This window comes from Emydura macquarii, unplaced genomic scaffold, assembly GCF_026122565.2.
Source record: "Emydura macquarii macquarii isolate MOO-44397 ecotype Brisbane River unplaced genomic scaffold, CSIRO-AGI_Emac_v2 contig_968, whole genome shotgun sequence".
In the NCBI taxonomy this organism is placed as follows: domain Eukaryota; kingdom Metazoa; phylum Chordata; order Testudines; family Chelidae; genus Emydura; species Emydura macquarii.
In genome coordinates this window covers 9,689,438-9,710,762 of record NW_027131105.1, presented here as the reverse complement: position 1 = coordinate 9,710,762, position 21,325 = coordinate 9,689,438, and the positions used below count along the sequence as shown (strand labels likewise).

The 21,325-nt window shown below is 39.1% G+C and overlaps 1 protein-coding gene and 1 long non-coding RNA gene across 4 annotated transcripts in view; one reads left to right on the top strand and one right to left on the bottom strand.

Moving 5' to 3' along the window:
- CACNA2D3 (calcium voltage-gated channel auxiliary subunit alpha2delta 3) overlaps positions 1-12,921 on the bottom strand; it is a 665,237-nt gene extending 652,316 nt beyond the window's left edge. The window contains exons 1-2 of the mRNA XM_067544184.1: positions 12,650-12,921; positions 11,972-12,053 (exon numbers count right to left, since the gene is read on the bottom strand). Coding sequence (XP_067400285.1) covers positions 11,972-12,053; positions 12,650-12,762 — 195 coding nt within the window. The 5' untranslated portion in view covers positions 12,763-12,921. The remainder of the gene's footprint in view (positions 1-11,971; positions 12,054-12,649) is intronic.
- Positions 12,922-13,118: 197 nt separating this feature from the next.
- Positions 13,119-18,796, top strand: LOC137150330 (uncharacterized). Of its 3 annotated transcripts, none has more exons than XR_010918947.1 (3): positions 13,119-13,633; positions 18,100-18,173; positions 18,650-18,796. It is a non-coding gene; the product is annotated as an uncharacterized lncRNA (long non-coding RNA). The 3 variants fall into 3 exon arrangements; XR_010918946.1 differs by lacking the exon at positions 13,119-13,633 and adding an exon at positions 17,556-17,675; XR_010918945.1 differs by lacking the exons at positions 13,119-13,633; positions 18,650-18,796 and adding exons at positions 17,556-17,675; positions 18,449-18,566.
- Positions 18,797-21,325: the final 2,529 nt, after the last annotated feature.

Sequence of the window (21,325 nt, the reverse complement as noted above, 5' to 3'; positions counted from 1 at the left end):
ACAAAGGGGTATTTCACTTCTTTCTTCCTAGATATTTAATTTATACTATAGAAATGGGCAAACCCAATTCAAGGTTTGCAAAATTACCTCAAGTTTGCAAACTTTTCTTTCAATTTAAACCTATCCCCCTCCTCCACACACCTCCCTCTCAAGCTTCATTTAAAAACAAACATAGATCTTTCTAGCTAAAATGAAGTCTTATTTATTGGGGAGGAAAAACAATTTCACAAAAGCTGGTTGGCACAAGAGGGTACTTTCTAGACTATATTCTCTCCACAGATTTTTTTTCCCCCTTTTCTCACCCACCCCATCCATTTGTTGATCCCTTTTCTAAAAATCTGGGTGTCCATTTCTGTGTGAGTACAGTGCAAAACACAATGGGTTCCTCATTCTGATCAGAACCTCTAAGCACAATTGAATACTAGGCTTTTAAAAATGATATTTTTCTTGACTCTGCTCTATTTTACACCTTCTCTCCATATTTCTTTTTCACTTCCCATTCTTTGCTGTACTTTCAAACTATTTTTCCTCTGGATTCTTCCTCTGCACCTTTTCCCCTCAGTGAGACCCAAACTCAGTAACATTCAATTTTCAGTTAGACTTACAAAGTCACACACTTCAAGTGGGGTTGAAATTGGACAAAAATTGCCTCGTTCCTAAATTACAGATAATTTGTTATCATCAATGGGTGAGGGAACTTGATAGTGCTGGAGGTGAAAAGGGAATATCCCCACAGCAAGAGAGGCACTTGCTGAGGGACACCAGTTAGCTCCTTCTCATCCATGGAGTCTCTGGCACCTTTTGGTCAGTTGGATGGAAAGGGGCTGATTGACCAGTATTCCTTAGCTCCCAGGATTTAACCTAGAACAGGGGCCACATGGAGCCTCTTTCCACTCCACTCCAGCAGCCCTACCCTATCCTCTAGGAACAGGAATCCAGCCTGACAGATGCTGTGGGTCTAGCCGATCACCCATTTGAGGGTCAGGAAGGACCTTCTCTCGCCCACAGTAAAGGGCAAGGGAATTTTTCATCTTCTTCACAGCACTTTTAAGCCACAATGGGTTAAGTACGAATTCACTTAGTACCCTAACAGAGCTACTTGGTGGAGTTCTTAATTAATCGCAATTTTGTGGCCAGTTTCCAGTGTGATTAAAAGGATAAAACAAACGGTTAATAAAAGGTAAAATACCTGGGATTTTGCTGATAGTCTTTGGGCTCATGGGAGTTCCCCACCTTCTGTCTCCCTCAGGGGGTGGAGGAAGGGTAGTAGGACTCAGAGTGAGCTGCATTCTGGGGGGTAAGCTAAAGAAAGCCTACCCTGAGTTACAGGTAACATAATAGGAGCCCTGTAATGCCTGCACTGGAACCAATTAAATGCCTGGTATAGTACAATATGAGTGAAGGGTAGGTAGTGCCCTCCCCCCACGTGTTAAAGTTTAATAAATAGTTTCAGCCTGCTGCTTAAAATCCATCCATTCATCCTCATTCTGCCACTGAGTCCACATCAATGTCAGTAATGCTGTTCCTAATGATAATACTGTTTATTTTGTGACTTCTATGCCCCTGCACAAGAAACCAACTGAAAAGAGTTCAAAAGTGTGGCATGCTCTATATTCCAGAAATCTGTACAGTCATTCTGAAACTGTAAAAACATGAGGTTTTCACCTTCTCTCCAACCCCATAGAGGATTTCTAGAGTAATCTACTAGAACTATATCAGTTACTGTTGAAAAAGCTTTGCCCCTGATGGGGAAAATGGGTTTACAGCATCATTCTAACAAAACAAGACAACGTGCATGGGGCAGTCAGTATCAGAAAGCTAATGCAGACTGTTAAAAAAATGATTAAAGACAGCAGGCACACACAAAGGTAGCAAGGTAAACAAGGACAGACTGTATCAGGGGAAAAGAAGTAGACTAGCAGAAGAAAGAGTTCTCATTTTCCTCTGTGCCTTGATACAACTGCAGAATATATTAATGTGCAGTTCAATCAGCATCTGTATTCTCTTTTTAATTTATTTAAAATCTGGCTAATGCTTTGACAAATGTATTCAAAACTTAAAGGTCTGTTCACGGAGCTTAACATAAGTTAAAGGACAAAGCAAAATTAGTAAAGACCATCAAGTTTGCTATTTTTAGAGGTACAAATACCACAAATTAACAATGACTTCAAAACTTTTGCCAAAAGGCTAAGATGTTGAGTAGAAAAATGCTGAGAAACTGGAATTTCAGATTTATTTTGGATACTTTTCCAAAGTGTAATCAAATTGAATCTGTCTAAAATTTAATGAGAAAATACTGTATTGTCATCTTTGCAACTCTTCCGCTTACAACTCTCAATGGAAATACCATGAAAAACAGCTTTCTTGTAACGTTTCAGAAATTCCAGTTCTAGTCCCAGCTACAAAACTGAAGTGAAAAAAATAACTATCTAAAGGTTTCTAAGCCTTAAGAAAAATTCAGAGTTTTGTTGCAGAAGTGAGTACAGTGGAGTTAGATGGGAGGTGCAATTTTTTCAGAACCAATTTGCCTGGTTATTGGTACTGAAAGCACACACAAGTCCCGATTATGACTTAGATTCTAATCAGTTTTCATATTCATCAGGATATTCTAAGGAACATTAATAAGAATAGAAGCTACTTAGACATTCTAGAATAACAGTACTTACATGGCGAGTAACCCACTATGTACATACACCTCAGGGAAGTCTGCCATGCTCACCTTTCCAGAGCTCCATCAGGGGAAACCCTTTTTACGAGAGTTTTAATAAACTTCTGCCAAAAGAAAACTACTAAGAATTTGTTCAAAAGGAAAAATATCTTTTACAACCATTTGTATAGGCATGTTCACCTCTGAGATAAACTCAAAGAGCAGGCACTATGGCTCAGAGTGCTTTAGGGCCATCACATGTAGAAAGATGGAATTATCCACGCAGACTTTTTCAAAATGATATGATCAGGCAATCTTATGATATTAGTAGCAGTATTGTGTGCTCTGCTGTGGGGCACAGGAATAGCCTATCCTTATGCCTTTCACTGAAGTCAGATGCATCACAAAGGGGTCATTAATCTCGTTCCAATGATAAGGTGATGACTACTCACTCTCTTTCTAAGAGCCTCTTGTCCTGCAAGCTGATCTGTGCAAAACACTTGGCATCAGCCTCAGATGAGACTGTTTCTGTCCAGACGATTCACCTCACTTTAAAACACAGATAATCTTAAGGATTCAGATGGAGAAAAATACAGTAGGGACCAGAAGGAAGCAAATTACAAAAAAAAGCGGGTGGGCAGAAGAAGGGGGAGAGAGAGGTTATAAAATTCCATTAAGAATAATGGAGTAAGGAATAGATCAACAAATTAATAAAACTAGAACTATTGTGATAAATTATTACAGGGCATCTAAATGTTCAACAATACTGTGCGTTGGTCTGAATACTGGAATAGCATTCACTGCATGAATAAACTTAATATGGGTCTAGAATAGAGGTAGGAAGGAGAAAAATGGCTCAAGATAGTCACCTATCAGCAATCACTTAAGAAATGTTAAGGGACAAGGCTGTTCACTTTGATGATTCTCTCCAGCTTACAAAACTGATTTGATCAGAAATGGCCCAAGCCACGAGATCTCAGAGAAGAAAGAATTCTGGTAGGGTTTAAAAAGAGCACTCTTTTCGGGGGCGGGAGTACAAAAGGGGAACCAGACTCCAACATGGAAACCTACTGGAGTTGCCTGGAGAAGCTAGACCTGCTTAGGTTACCAACATGAGACAATGGGACTTTAGGTAAGGGAAGGTCTACACTTGCAGCAGCATGTACAGTACAGACGCTGCACACAACTAGCACGGATATAAAACACCAGTGTAGGTGATGAGGCACTACCTAAGGAAGTAGAGTAGAGATGCCAGAATCCTAGGATATCTACCCTACATAGCTCTCTCCACACCCAAGCAGTGTCACCTACACTATTTTTAGTAGTGTAGCATCCTGCTGCATCCCTTCTGCCAGAGCCTTCCCCCACTCAAAGTAATAAGGGAGAGGCTGCAGCAGCTCCATGCTGCCTCCCCCCTACCAGAGCCTGTCACTACTGTGTGTAGCTACACACCAGTGTGGACACAGTCTGCCTTTCACTGCAGTGTGTAGACAAGGCTGCTTCAAGTGTCAACAAGACTTCAGGCACACAAGCATGTAGACTGTTCATTGTTTTCAAATCCTTATGTCTAAAGTTATGTTCCCACTGGTAAATGAAGAATACTTGCATTTTAATAAGGCTGTTTGATCACAATATTCCACTGGTTACAGGTTCCTAAAGCGAAAAAACCCAGGTGTCAAGTCGGACCTGCACACTAATAAGATGTTGGCAGGTGGGGTGTTGTATACAGATCCTAATCTAAGAGTAGGTGAATGATTAAATTCCACCCTTAGACAGGTAAGGGCACAAGTCCTAACATCTGAGACGGTGCACTCAGAGACCAAAGAAAAGAGGTGACAGCAGTACAAGCAACCTTGTAACCATGACAACTACTTTCTTGACTGAGGGCTTCTGAGGGTATTTGTGATGCTTCCCAGGGGTACCCAGGATTAGTTGTGGATCAACTCCCTGAAGCCACTAGTCTCTGGCAGCACAAGCACAATCTTCCAAGCCCCAATAGGCCTTGCACACTCCATACAGGTAACAACAGGCACACACCAAACCTTGAATATTCAGAGCATTCCCTGCACGTCCAGCCCCTTATGGAATTACCATGCCTGATGTTCCCAAAGAAACAATACACCGCAGCTCATGACCATCATTTTGCTTAACACCACAGCACTTAGATAAATGTATGGTGAAAACAAGAATAAATTGATTACCAAGTGATAGTAGTAAGAATAGTGGAAATAAATGATTGCATATAAAAAAATCACAACACACTATCTAGATACTAAACTTCACTAGGAGGCTAACCTCCTGTCTAAAAAACTTCTCTCTCCCAAAGTTCTCTACCACTTTCAACCACGCCTGGTTGAGATCCCACTTTCTTGAAGCAAGTCCACTGTCCATTCCCTTTCTAGGTCAGGGATGCCCAGGTATCTTCTTTGCCTCCCCAAATACAGTAAAGCAAACCCTTTGAAGCACAGCTCAAGGTAAGTTTCTCTTCACCAGCTGCTGTTCTCTTCCTATTAGTCCCTTTCTGAAATTATTACAATCCTTCAGTCGCATTCAGTTCAGACTGATGATAGGATTCCCATTGTGAATGAGACAATACTCAATTTACACATAAACAGATGTTGTCAGCAAGAAAACTGGTTTTTCGTCTTTCCTGATGACCAATCCCCCAGATACCGACCTTAAAAACATATTGTCAGTGTATATACATCACTCCTACACAACATCTGTACATGCATTTCACAGTAATACTGATGACCACTGTGAAATTGGCCTTTTTTTAGGGGTGGGGGGAGAGACCTCACTTGACATTCTTTGGTAAACTAGAATGTACACAGCAGAATCAGGTCTGTCCATCCCAAGATGGGTCACTGTTTGCAGAGGGGCCTCTTGTCTGTGAGTCCCATTTGCTCTTAGAACACAAAGTAAGATGCATCTCTTTGCTCAGGCTTTCTACCAACTGCAGGCCTGGCATTTAGACTGAAATTCACTGTACTTGGTCTTTTCAGAGTAGGTGGCTAGGTGCTAAAGAGGATCACAGAAAATAGCCACTCTATTTTGGAAAAAATATTATATATAATCTAAACTACATGAAGTACTCACAGTGATGAGGCCTTGTAAGTGCATGTAGTAGCAATCATAACATTTTATGCAGGCCTTTTGGTGAAATTTCTATAGCAACCCAGAGAATAGTTCTTCCCATCAGTACATAATGTCTGTGTTCTACAATGTGTTAACCACTTCTTATTTTAAAATATCATACCCTATAGAATGGTAATGACATTTGCAAGTGTAGAGTATTGATTAGCAGCTGCTTAAAAATGATTCACTATTACAATGCAGCATCTGTTCATGGCTCTACCTGTCTTCACTGTCAAAGTAATTTGCATGGGGACTGGCTCTTTTAACCTTGAAAGGTTAGCATTTTCCAATATAGGATGTGAAAACAAACAACCATAAATGCATTAAGTGAGGAAATTCATTTCCTTTCAAGGGCTAATGTTTTCCAGTTGGATTGTCCACTCAAAAATTTGTTGAAAGTAGAATGCATGTACTGTAAACTTACTGAAGCCATCTCATATTTCCATGGTATATCAACATCAGAACACTTTCACCTTTAATAATAAAAGCAATGGGATCATTTTGTGATTGCAAAACCCATACAGATGCAGACAGTACTGATGTGAATAAGCCATGAATGTAATATGACTTGAAATGACATTTTCTTTTCAGTTAACAGTTAACAAAAAAAAAAAAAAGATGGTAAAAATCACTATTGAGACTCAGGCAAAAATAGACTATATGGTAGATCATTGCAAACATTAAACTATGATTCACATTCCAGTGCTGTTGGTTCGGAAGGCTAGACACTCAGGGTGTAATTGTGGCTCCACTGAAGGCAGTGAGTTTTCCCACTGACTTCAATGGGAGCAGGTTTTCACTCCAAAATGGGAGGAGAGAGAATCCTCTGTCTGACTGAGGGGAAAGCATGGAGCTATAGAAAGTGAGTGCATTCATATATTACAACTTTATAACCATAACTGATATTAAATAAGGACCTTTTATGAAACTTTTTTAGTCTCCTAAAGCTTCTTCAGTGCAATAGATTGCAAATTGGTACATGTAAGCAGCTCTGCATTTTGTTTTTTTCTTGAGGAAAAAGGAAACAAAAAACATTCTTCCAAAGAAATTCACTTTTATGTCTCTATGTAATAGCCAAACTCATTAAATGCTTGGTAATCAGTTTGGTGTGGAGAGTAGTTTTCTGGGATATGTGGTTCAGATAAATGCACGGACTAAAAGGAGATGGAATATCAAGTGATGCATACACAAAAAAGGCAATTTCTTAAAATGATTGAAGTGTTTTACATCCTTGCATGTATCTCTCTATCATTTTCTATTTTTACTTACTCAATACTCAATTTTTATTTAGTTGTATAAGACATCCAGAAGTATTGCTCAGCAAAAACTTGAAAGCAATATAATTATAATTTACTTAATATGAGTATTGGTACTATATGATTAATAAAATTTACCTTTTTTAAAATCACAAGTTAGACATAAATATGCATTTTTATATCATACACTTCCTACTAAGAAAACTCAATATTGCTTCTTTGCAAGATCAAAATTATTAATCAACACTGGCATAAAATTTAAAGCTGATGTCCAAGAAGACAATCATTCATGCCTTTGCATTAATTTGCATTAACATCAACACCACTGACCCTTTCCCCAATACAGACAACAGAGGACATAGTATCTTGAATTAAAAAGAAAAAGAAGAAGAAAAAAAACCAAGGTTTTTAAAAAATGAGCAGCATGAGAGGGGGGGAAGAAATACAATTAATGTCAAGATAATTGGACTAAATTTCTCTGAATCAATATAAAGTGAACTTTGAAAGAGTTTAAGTCACCATTATGTGTTTTAAAACTAAAGATAGATGTACTGCATGAGTCAGATGCATCAGCTGAATGCTAATTGATCTAAATCACCCTGTTATAATAATGTTGTACTGACATTTCCATAGTTGTAAGAAGCTAACAAGACACAGCATCAAATCTAGTCAGGAAAACAAAACGTAATTTTAAATCTTTTAAAATGTGAATTTTATGCTGACTGGAAAAAAAAGCTTTGAGAAAATGCAATGATATGGGGAGGCTCCACTATGTGGAAGAAGTACTTTGAAGTAAGGGATTGACACATTCATACTATACACTGTGAGAATTTAAGATAGGTAGTTACATAACGGTAAAGGCTCAGTTAAACTCCTTCCATAAGAAAAAGAGAGTTTCGGATAAACTCGTATTTAGCACTTCATAGTAAATGCTGAAAAATAAATGGCTATTTTTAATATTGCCCCTATATCAATTGATTAAATGGAATATTGCCAATTCTGGCCTGAAAAAAGGAACCAGTGCGTTGTGTATGAAAAAATTGCCTTCCCAATAGAAACCTGAGAAAGCGTAAACCAGGCTAAAGACCCAGCCACTCTACAGGAGTTTCAGGAGCTTTATTGCATAAAGCCCACTTATTTTTAACATTAAAGGAAGGTGTATCACCTCTGTTTCATTACCACCGTTCTGTTGCAACAGTATTAAATTGGAAATCCCTATTACTATGAATTTTAGAATGGGAACAGCAGTGTTTCCAAACAAAGCTCTTTCAGAATTCTTATTACAGCAGGTGAAATAAGCATCTCCACTGCATTTAAACCCTGATTTGAATCCTGCATGTAAAAAATTCTGGCTATTCCAGCAGACTAGCTAGCATATCTATTGCAGTTCTAATTAGCCATAATCACAAAAATATAGACATATGGCTTTTAAAAGCATGTCAAGATGAAAAGCAAAGATAATGCTTTCTGAAAGTGTAACAGAAACAATAGTTTCCCCCTCCCCCTCAAAAGTTACACTGTAGCACATATCATTCAGGAGAGTTAATTAATTTGAACCAAATCCTAGGACCCAGCAATACTTGCTAACTAGTTGAAGAGTATTCATGTCTCTACAGTAGCATGCAGTCAGTTTCTTCTATGGTGCCAAATCTACATGACAGCTGTAAAACCTCCCTAAGTTAGAAACATCTAAGCCACAATATTTTCCTATTTTCCTCTGTTCAGTGTTCTGAATACACAAGTGTTCATTTGCTTTAAAGATAAATAATGCAGTATAAAAATCAATTGTATTAATAAAAAAAAAGGTAATTTGTTTTTAAAAGCAGCTGGATCTTGAATTCTGCAAGTTAAAAATATATGAACATTCTAGATTTCATCTAGAACAGATTCTGGAAGAAATCATCGTCCTATGCCCCCCCCCCTTTTTTTTTTTTTTTTTTATAATGCATAACAATATATTCAGACTATAGAGGTAGCAGTATAACAGAATGCTGAAATGCCCTGTCTATAGATATTTCAACTTAGTTATATAGCTGTAAGCACAAACGTATATTTATTTACATAGAGATTGCTTCAGAGTGATGAATAATCATCATTTCCACATGAGTAGCTACCAAAAATTCAAAAGAATAGTAAAGCTTCAATTAACAATACTTTAGAATTGCTAAATATTAATTGAAATACCTTTGCAAAGTTTCACCTTAGACCTATTTAACTTCCACTGTAAAATTTAATTTAGTAAGTTATCATATGATCCCCAAAATGTAAAATATTTGAGAAGCACTATATCTAAATAGTCTCAATTTCAAATATAAAAGCAAAGAAGTTTGCTTATTACACAGTAAGACAAAATAAACTGAATAACCTTTCCTATTAATATTTCATTTAGAAAGACTTCAGAATACTTTGTAACTTAGAAATCCATACCAATTATGTATAGGATCTTTATATATGCTTTATAACTCGATCTGCTAATGTTTTATTCCTAATCAGAAAGTATCATTTCATCCGCATATACGATAAAAAACAATGCATGTAAATCTGCAACCTTATATTAAAATGTGCTAACTCTTGAAACCCAATTCTACTTGAATAAATTCTAAATGGATTCTTAAATGGTTGGACAGTGAAAAAAATGTTAATGTTTCGGACACTCATGCATTATTATTTTGTCAAATGTTGTGTGATTTATTCCACGACTGACTTATGCACACTGAAAATTATTTGCATTTATACTTTTAAATTTTCAAGCTTGATATGTGTTAATTTGCACAAATAAACTGAAGAAAGCTGAAGTATAAAACTTTGCAAAAGAATACTTGTAAAAGCATTGTGCTATCCAGGTTCAGCCGCTACCATCAACATAGAGAAATGCAAAGTTTTAGCGAATAGGTCCCTTAAATAGAATTTAAAATAAAATTGTAATGCACCAATGGTATCTTCGCACATTATGGCCATGAAGATGCTGTGGGGGATAAAATACCACTGTCTGAAATACAGCCCTATCTACCTATCTATCTATCATATCATATGAAATGCCAGGATAAAGGCAAAAAGTTAAAAACCAATATTGGGAATAAACATGCAATTATCAAGCTGTAAAAACAACAAACATGTTTGCAGGTGAATTAGAAATGATGCTGAGGCGAAGATAAAAGGAGTATTGTGGTAGCTTTCAATCACCTACAGCATAACAACCACCAGGAAGAAATCTTACTATTTTAGGGGGAAAATAAAGGAAAATACATTATTATAGAAGCGATCATATCAGTATTTAAGTGAAGAAGAGAAGAATGATTAAGGATCTATACTGACTCTGTGGTCTTAACAGCTTGGGAATCAAAACATACCCAATCAAACACTGGGCAGTTTATCTTCGGTAGATAAACTTTTTAACTCATGTTGTGTATGCAGAGGTTTTCACTTATGGACAAAGTTAAATAAGACCACATTAACTAAAACTACATATCTGGTAGTGCTCTATTAAAAATTAACACATTTGATCTAACACATTAGATCATTTCCAAAACAAACATGGAATATGCTTTGATTAGGTGAGGTGATTGTGTTTGTTTAATACAAAACTGTTCACACAGGAAGCGTGATGGCACAAACGATACAAAGAAGTGTTTAAAGTAAGTGTAAACTATGAAGTAGGACTACAGTGAATGCAGAGTGTCTTGAAGGTAAGATTAAAATAACTGTATACCAAACATGCTAAATTCAGATAATGTAACGGCCTTCAGAAGCACAGACACCAAATACTTTTGTTCTTAAGATGTGAAACTCATTTTTTGCAATACCGGGAACACAATATTGAAAACATCAATTCTTTATGCAGTAAATACTCTTACATATATTGAATAATCAATAAGATATTGCTGCAATTTTAATTATTTTTAGCATAAGCTTTTTGTTTGAATCACCAGTGTAAGACCATACTGTCTGTTACATAATTTCCAAAGGACATAAATACTTTCAAAAATAAGTGCCATAAACAATATGAATAGTTCATTACCACGCAGCATGTTACATTGGGCTAAAGTCCTCTTTGAAAAAGTTGCCTGATAAATGGAATCAGTAGCATTCATATAATGGAAACTGTTGGATTTCCAATATCACACTTTCAGGATCATATTTTAAATGCTGCAGAATTGCAATACTGAAGTCTTTTAACTTCTATCTCACAATTTTTAATTAAACAACCACTATAAAAGCCAAGTTACCTCGAGATAGAACTTTTATCAGAAGATGCATCTATTCTAATTTAAATGTACAACTTTATACTAAAATCTAATAATCAATTCTGCATTCTCATTACTCTTCAGTATTACTTAGACTTAAACCAATTTCTCAAGTTTTTGCATTACTTCACTAGGTTATTACCCAGCTTGTGCAGCTGAGCAAGAAGATAACCACATTCATTCCCCTTATCTGTAATGATGTAATACATCCCAGCACTGGGTAGAGATGATTGGGGAATAATGGGATTGCAAAAACAGCACAGATGACAAACAATGGTACAGCCTTCTTTCTCTAATACAGGGAACTGCATGTCTACAGCACAGGATGCAGAGAAGGATAAAAATATGCACCAATTCTGCTCCTCGAATGAAGTTAACATTTTTCACAGCGAAGCAGTTGTTTCATCGCAGAAACAGCATCATCACAGAGTAGCAATGAGAGAAAATAGCTATGTTCTAGGCTTCACTGTGGGCTTCACAACTCAAAGCCATCTAAAAATCACCGGTTAATCAGGAAGTCTTCAGCCAGTACAGTGCAGGAGACAGCAGGGACTAGGAACTGTATGCAGAGCAAAAAAAGCCCTCTGACCAAAGGATGTGCTGCTCTCCCGTTTGTTTAGAAAACTAAATCTGCCTCCATTTTCTTTGCTAAAACCATTGCTTACGACAACTGGAGAGATCCTTACCTTCTGCAGAAGCTGGGAACCTGAGTATTTAGCTGCGATGGATTTGATCTCCCCACCAAAAGCCGAGGCCCAGAGCTTTACACTGTGGGGGGTGGGGGAAAAAAGACAGGAAGAAATGTAATACACATATCACAGCAATCAACATACACACACTGTGCTACAGCCCTCAACAACTGCACTCTGAAGAATCCAAGCAATGTTGCATTAAAAAGCACTCTTAGGAAGTAACACCACATCAAAAGAAGAGAGGAGCTATTCACAAGTGCAAGCCCAAGGTACCCGTCGTTCACATCACACACCAAGGTAAGGCTTCCGATTTCAAGCTGCTTAAACTGCACTTCGTAAACAAAAGAAACAAACAAACAAACCGGATTTGTAAAGAGCCAGATCTGTGCATAATCTCTAATATACTGCAAGCAGGAAGATGAAATAGCAGGATAGCAGTATTGGGGGCTGAGAAATCAGCATATTAGAGTGAGTAAATGGAGCAGCACCACCTTCAATAAATAAAGGCTTTTAACTTTAGTTTCTATACCCCCGTTTGCCACCCAAGCCAGGGAATAAAATGCTCTGAGCAGTCAAACATCTGCAACCAACAACACCACAAACTTGGGCACCGGGATTCCAAGTTTTCACCCCTGGAGCGTGGTCGGAGAGCACAAACATGGAAACACTTACACAGACAAGGGGATCTGCTGCTCCGATCCGACCACATCCACTAGGGCTGTGTTAAAAGCTGTCCAGAAAATAAAGAAGACCCCCCAAAAAGCCCGGAGAAGGTTCCAAATCATGGTTTCTCTCAGAGCCCGAGAAGACTTGGGGGAAATTCGAGCAGAGCTGATCTCAGCAGGAGAGCTGCTTGCTGAAGCCTCTCTCCCCCACCCTCCACCGAGCAAACGCTGGGGAGGGGGAAAAAAAAAACAAACCACCACCAAAACCAAATCACAGCTCCATCCTCATCCCTCCCGGGAATGGCCCTCTCTGGATAACGGAAGGAGAGGACCGGAGAATGAGCGCTAATGACTTGAAAAACTAGTGTGTCCTTGGTAACAGCAAAGCGTTTTCCAGGCGCTGCTGCAGCCACTTGCATGTAGTTCTGTACAACTCCGCAGTCAGCAGTGCGCCGGAGTTACTTCGGTGCCCTGCTGCCGCTCCGAAGTGCCCTCGGCAGCCCGGAAGCAGCCTCGATTGATTCCACGCGGGGAGGCCGCCTCCTTGCAATTACTGCTCACTTCGCTAATGGAAAGCTGCTGAGCGGGCTCCTTTCCCTCGCCGGGAACCGCCAGCCTTCACCCCGCATCAAGTCAGCCGCTGCGTCGGTTCAGCGGAGCGGCCTTTGAGTGGGAGAAGCGGGACCAAGGGCGAAGTGGCGGCGTGTGGCAAAGTCTGGAGGAGGAGCTGGAAGTGTGGCCCAGGCCTTCCAGGGGGCAGGTTGGAGAGGACAATGCACATTGCCCCAGGGGCTGAGCTGGGAAGGGCTCAGCGGGGCCGGCAGGAGGAGGAGAAGGAGGAGGAGGGGGGGGGCTGCGTACACCCCCCCAGAGCCCTGGCCAATTCAAGCCGTGCACTGCTGCGTGACAAGCATCTGTCACCTAGCCCCACAGAGGAGGAGGAGGAGGTGCTGGATGGATGGAGCGCAGCCCCGCAACGCCGCCGAAACAGGCGAGCATCCCGGCCGCCGAGTCGGCGCGCGGGAGAAGGGGACGGGAGAGAGGATCCTGTCCTCGCCCGAGGGGCATGTCGAGACGCGGAGCGGCGGGTCCCCGGGGCGAGCTCAGGCTCGAGGTGGCATGTCCTTGTGCACGACGGCGCGGGTTGTAGCTTCCTCCCTGCCGGAGCGCTGCAGCGAGTCGCTCTCCGGGAGAGCAGGACGGGGAAAGGTTTATGAATTAAAGGAAATGCAGCATAAGTAAATCAATGCAGGCTAAGGGACTTGAGACTGTGAATGAATTATTAATTGGTGCTTGTGGAGGAATCCCCTTAGTAAAGTGTGCGTAAGATCACAGGCTCCTCCGCAGAGAGAGCAGCTGGGGAGCAGGAAGGATTGTTCCAGGTATTTTGTGGTGTGTTTAACCTTTCCCCCCCCTCGTGTTTTTTCTCTCCCTCCCGCCTTTGCCTGTTCTTACCCTCTCTCTACCACAGCTAAAGCCTTAAAATAGCATTTGAACTTTAAGGTAAATAGGCATGCCAGGAATTAAAGATGATCTGAGCATGGGCTGAGTCATCCTCACACTGTGCTCCAGAGATCAGCTCCTGAGACACTCACGCCCAGTTCTAGAATTCTACTTTACCTAGCGCGGCAGCTGGAATTAGTGTCTAATTAGACCCCAGTCCTTCGTACACCGTGTACTTTCCTGGTTTAGCGTTTCCTCCCTTGAGGTTTGATACACAGTAGCGGTACTTTGCTTCCACATTAACTTTTACAAGAACGCTGAAAAGCTTGCTGTAAATATTACCGTACTCTTCCACTACCTGATCACCACCTAACGTGGGTCCTGACCGAAATGCAACTGCTGTTTAGTAAAACGACCCAATCTCAGGAAAAACTGAAGAGGTAAGATCAAAGGTTTAAGGCAATTTGTACAGTTCTTGGAAAAGCTTGGAGTTTAGCTTTCATTACCCACTGCCCATTTCCCCATGTGAAGTACATTGCCCACATCTTCATCTTTGGTCTTATCTTGGTTTGTCGGGGGGAAATGCAGGTTTTTACTTTGTGTTTTTAAGAAAGAGCGGGCTACCTATATGATTTTATGCACTAATGATCCCTTAGTCTGCAAATGTTACAATCTGTGTGATCCAGTGAGCATTTGGTAAGAAATGGTTTAAATATACTGCCATATCACCAGGTGCTCATTCAACTTACCTACAGGCAAAATGTAAAAACATGTATGGATGACTAACCATATATAAGGAATTATGCACCCTTTTGAACATGCCCTATAAACAATAAGAGCTTTTCAATATAATACCAGATTGTAGGACTGCACAGATGATTCTCCTATACATGTTTATTGTGCAGTTTTTAAATTTATGCCACAAAGGTAGTTTATATGGCTTTAGCCCTAGAACACAAGAATAATTTTTTATATGAAAACTGATTTTTTTCCCCTCAGTCCAACATGAAGTATACAGCTTACCAATTTGATTTAAATATTAACTGGCTTGGTTCTTCAAAACCGTTAGCTGAAGCCCTAAAAATATTTTTCAAGTATATGATATATTTGCAGATGTTCAACAGATATCTCTAAAATTGCAACATAAAATATGTGAAAACATCATTATAGGCTAATACGATAGATGCTTACAATACCATTGAATTACTTAAGTCTTGAATCATGGATTGATTAACGTTTCTTACATATTTTATACTATGTCTTATTCACAATGAATTTTGTGTGGTGGCCATAGTTTAATATTTGTACGGTTATAACAGGAAAAACCTACTCTCATCTCCCCCCCCCCTCCCAGAATAAAGACTTACTAAACAATACAGCAATAGCCACTTTGTTTTTCATCACCAGGTGTCCATATTCCATTACTATATTGTAAACGGTTTTTAATATCTTATTCACTTATGTACTTTAGAATGTTCATGCAGCTCTTTTGGAACTTTTTGTCATGCAATAAATCGATTGTAAACCTGTATTATAATCATAGTTTAAAACATACATATCACACAAATGGGAATGCAGATGTATTATCCTGGCCTGACTACTCCTCCTATTCAAGGCATGGGGACAACTGCATTCAACGCATCCATCTTCAACATTGTAATGCTATGATGTGGACATTCTAATGGCAATGAAACTGTGTCACATAGCAGAAATACTTTTCTCTAAACTGGGGATACATAATGACCATGGAAGGGGAGGGGGGTAGAAGAGGGAAGCTAAGTTGTCTATTAAACAGTATTCTGTGGGGGGGTTGATTTGTTTTTAAATTATTTACATTGATTGTTGTTGGTAAAATGAAAGCTGGAGGTGGAAAGGAAAGATCTTATTCCAGTTTTATGCTAACCACGTCATTTAAAAAATCCTGAGGTGGAAATAGCCAAAAATAGATGACATCACCTTGTGGTTCACAGTAAGCATAACCTAGTGATAGATTGGAGTAAGACAGGAGATGCATAGCTTTTAACTTTTGAAATAATTTTGTATTTATACTGGTTTAATCATTGACACCCTAGGCACCCCTGTATTCACACCATACAGGCTACTACAATAGCATTTGTACAAAATATGCCTTGTGAGGTACCATATGAAAACTAATAACATGCTGCTTGTTAATATCGTTGTAAAATAAAATGCATGTGGTTAACGTAATATGTGAAGTTATGAATTCCCTCTGTGTTTAGACCAGACAGCCTAGCCAAGGTAAAAGGTGATAAACAGGTCTGCCCTATAAAAAAGAAGGTGGGTTTACCTCAATATATATATAAGCAGTCAACAAAGCCATCGAGCTAAATCGGCAGGGGGTTATCCTGATCCTGAAAGAGAGACAGAGAGAATATGAACAGAGGTCCTGCACCCCAGAGACACTCAGGAGACTGAATCCCCAGGAGGCATTCCTGACTTGTAAGACACAGAAATCCCTTTGGGAATATAAGGAAGAGAGAGAGACTCCATCTTTATCCTTCACCTTAGGAGACAAAGGAACCAAGCTATTTGATCTCCGTGATGGATCATGGCCAGGTTACCCAGTGAAAGCTGGAAAGGAGACTGTAGGTGAGAGAGATCATCTTGAACAAAGACTGTAAACTTGCAGATTAAGTTTTAGTCTTTGAGACACGTGTTTTCACTTCAATTTGCCATTTCTATCTTTATCCTTCTACTTGGTATCACTTAATCCATGTTCTTTTTGTTAATTAATTTGTTTTAATTTCATTATAAATCATCAGTGCTGTGTAAGTTCAGTAAAGTGCGTGCTTCTGGAAAGCTAACAGGTTAAAGTGTTTTACTGTCTCTATAAAGGCAGCAAACTTAACACTTCTTCTGTGAGGATCCAGTGAGAAGGACTGGTCCCTGTATTAGGATGATTTTGGAATGAATTCAGGGCAGGAAATGTATTAAAGGTCACCAAGTTGGGCAAAGCCAGGGTGACGCTTGTGACCTGCTGGCAGGCTGTTGGGGTCAGAGCTGCACAGTCACAAGACATCCAGGGTTACAAGGCCTATGGTGACAAAACCTCTTATTGGCCTGGGTGAACCCCAAAATGTCACACTCATGCCTTTATCACTGCTAAATCGGAAAGAAGCCTTCAGAAGTGTCATGTGCCTCTAAAAATATGCATATAAACAAAAAATTTAAGCAGTGATGAAGGCAACAAAACTTGCATCATACAATACTTGGCGTTTCAGAAGCAAATACCAGTATATTATTGCCTACAAGAATGAAGGCTCTATCTTAACAAGACTTTGAAACCAGGCTACTTTCACCAAATGGATAGTCTCAGGTAGCATAATTCCCCACGCTGAGCTAAACACTGTGTAATAAAATGGGGTTCCCCCCCTCCTTTTCCAAGGACGTAATGCCATCTCATCTTTTTTCTCATTCATAGATGATCAGACAAAAGTGTACACAGTGTTTTACAAACACATGAAAGGGCTCGTACTCCCACAGAGGTTGAAATCTAACTAGAACGTGATACTCCAGATGGCTAATCAAATGGTCAGAGACGAGATGAATGTTGGAAGCCTTCACAACAGGTGAGGCTTTTTAAGGAAGGAACTGAGAGAGTTTACTTGGTGAGCAAGAACTCGAAGATAGTTCAAGGGATAAAGGTGGTATGAGAAATGATAAATAGGCCAGAATAGAAGATGGAGACTAACAACCCATTGTGGTAAACAGGTGGAATAAGTAACCATGGGAACCGTCCCAATGCCCTTCCCCTCTCTCCTTTCAAATATATTTGCACATATAAAAGGGTGAGATGGGGAGAAAATGAAAGGGCCATTCTCAGCTTTGCAACATACTTTGAGATCTTTGATGAAAAACATGATTTTGAGCCCAAAGAAAGCAATTAAGAGAGACTCTAAGGAAACATATGGATCAGGGGTGGGAAGTAGGAGGAAATGAAGTAATTAATGCAAATGTTTATTGTATTTCTTTTTTCTGACATCTTCTTAACAGTGAGCCCTACCCAGATAAGAAAATAAATGCAAAAGACTAAGATGGTCAAAGAAACCTTTGCAGAAAAATACAAGGTACAGCTACCTGAAATTATTCCCCCAAAAACACAAGAGTTCATTATATTTGTGTGTATTCCATAATAGTTAGAAGATGCGTATACAGCAAAGCAATGAAAAGATATGTCCTATTTGGACTGTTCAGCTGCTAACATTCACACTTTGTGGCATATTTCTGGGAGGCTGAAAGCATAGAGATTGTAATTCTGAAATAGGTGTGTCCTTTGTAATGATCCCTTTATTTTATAAGATGAATGATAGCATGATTTATTTCTTCTCTGAAATATATCTAGCCTAGGAGAAGAGCCCCAAAGTGACCCCTCAAAAAAGAAATGGGAGGAAAGAGGAAGAAGCAGAAGAAAGTGAAGGGATATGGTCGCTTTATACAATAAAACATAATATGGTGCACTGTATTGAAAGATCTTTCTTGCCTTTAATGTGCTTGTGACTTTCAATTCTCCATTCTCTTTCTTCTTTCACATATGTTTACACAGGTAAAACGGAAAGAAATGAATGAGAGGGCTATGCTAAAGATCATATCTCAGCCTCACAAAGCACTTTGAGGCCCTCACATGAAAGGCACCATATAAATGCTAAGTATTATTATTTGGAAACACACCAATGGTAGAACAATTGATAAAATAATGCTTTAAAAATCTTTGGCTTGGTTTTATCTGGCATAAAAACACAGCTTTTATTTGTTTCAAGCAAACTGGATGTCTGAGTGCGTGTGTGTATGTGTCTACATATTAGACCTATTCCATGGCAGACCTAACATATGTATTGTTAGAATTTTATGAAGGTCCCTAGTGTATAAGACTAAGTGTTTTATTGGTACCGGCATGCTAATTATTGACTGATCCCAATCCACTTAGGACAAAGACTGAGGTCAAGTAACACTACTAATAAGATTCAGTGAATACAATACCACATAATGTGCATGAGTTAGTGCCTTTCAGACTTTTTTAAAATTTTTTTTGAAAATTTATAGCATATTGTCGAGTTCAATTCTAAAAGTGCTCCTGTGTTATGTCTAAAGCTATGCAATGTTACTTTTTTATATGTAATTTTTTGTTTCAGTATAGATAAGATATTACAATTTTAATTCACAAGAATATTCATAGGATAGAATGCAAGCTATGTTTATAACTGTTGCTTGAGAACAATGGCATTACAATAAAAAGCTGTATAGAAAAGCAAAAACCTCTCAAAATATACTATCAGGTCAATATTTTGAAGATACATTATCTTCAGTATATTTCAACCCAAAATAAACCTCACAGTTTGCTCTAAAACCCCAAGGAATGCATAGTTAATTTAGCTTGCACAAAGACTGTGTTCAGCTGGCTTTAGCATCTCCACATGGAGTTAAAATGTAAAAGAGCAGAGCATTATCACATCCCAGCCTATGAGAGCTCACGCTGCCTGGGCAAGCTAGAATGCTTTAAGATAATGATGTTTATAGCTAACCAAATCCAATTTAAGCAGTCCACTGTAGCTCTAGTCTGTTAGTTCCATTTCACATAGGCTTAATTTATTTTACATTTTCAACTATTGAAAAAGACTGCGTTTTGTTTCTTTTGAGTGCCAGGCTGGAAAATGAACTCTTCTAGCAGCAAATGAATTATCTTTTTACACCTAAGGCTAGTATTACGTTGTACACATTAATGTTTTCATTGCGTTCTAAATATTTGAAAACAGAAGCTAGAGACTTAAATGAGAAATCAGAACTGAGAAATGAAACAAGACAGATTATGACCAAAAAAGAAAAAAGCTATAATGTGACATTGATGATAAAAATAAAGAGCAAAGGTGATTTAAGTGATCCATTTAAGTGAGGAATCTAGGATTGTCTGTAGATTACAAAAAATAAACTACTAACCTTCCATAGTTTGTTTCTGATTATGAATCTGAACCATGCAAATTCTTCTAACTGAGCCTCCTTAGAAGGACTATCCTCCAAGATATGCACTTGAAAGATTATTTGAATCATTTCAGATTTGGGATGCATTACTACAAGATATTTGTGATACCATGCACGTGGTAATTCAGTGACAGGGATTGTGGTAACTAAAAATCTGAACCGAGTCATAGGCAAAAAATGGCACTAAGATACCTCCACTGGCGGGAAGGGACCCTCACTGACAACAATAGAAAAATCTTATTGACTGCAACTGAGGGGCACCAACCATCTGTCACAGCAACGCAACCCTAATCCTGGCCCAGCAAGAAAGGAAGGCTGTGGGGAGGGCAGGGCAGACAGCAAGCCTGCCGAACTCTCACCCGGGGCATGGGCAATGGTGACTCCTGCATCCTGCAGGGCTAGGCCTGGGTCCCTGCTCCAGATATTGCAAATAGGCACATGGGGTCACAACACCACTCAGGTTTGGACCTGACAAACCTCCGTCATGACAGGAGGGCCACCAGACTATATTTGAGTGAGTGCCACAGCAACGCTGGCACCAGGTCACTCCCCAGCTCACAGGATACAGAAGCCAGGCTGTGGAGTGTGGGGTGAGCTTGTTCTCCAACCCCCACTCTGAGTCTTCCCTCCTCACCAGGTTAGTGGGGCATCCCACCTAGAGCATTCCTGCAGAAGTCACAGCAAACAGAAGTAATTGATAAACCAAGAAATCACAGTACTGGGACTTTTCTGCACTGTGACAAACCAACAGCCCTAATTATGAACCCTTGCTGATCCTAAAAGCCACAGAGAAATTATCTCAAAATCATACAGGAAAAAGATGCATATAAGGAAACAAGCAAATAAGAGTAATGTTTTTCACTAAATCATTATAGAATAACATCAACTTGAGAAAAAACAAATCCAGTGTTTTAAATTCAGGATATTAGATTGTTTTAAATATTTGATCATAGTGGTGTCCAATGTCAACATAATGAAAAACTATAGTAGCACACAGTGATAGCCCAAAACCATGACAGTATCACAATTGGAAGCAATAGTGTGTTGCCCAACTAACAGAATACTGGAGTATTTTATTTTTAGATGGACTAGTGCAAGCACTATGACATACCCAGTCATCATCTGCCTGTGAAACTAAGTTAAGACAAACGGTGGCAAACAGGTCCATATAAGACTTCTAATATCTTTCAAATGAATCTTTCAAATGCAGCCTATATTTGTCTATATTTGACTCTTAGCCTATTGA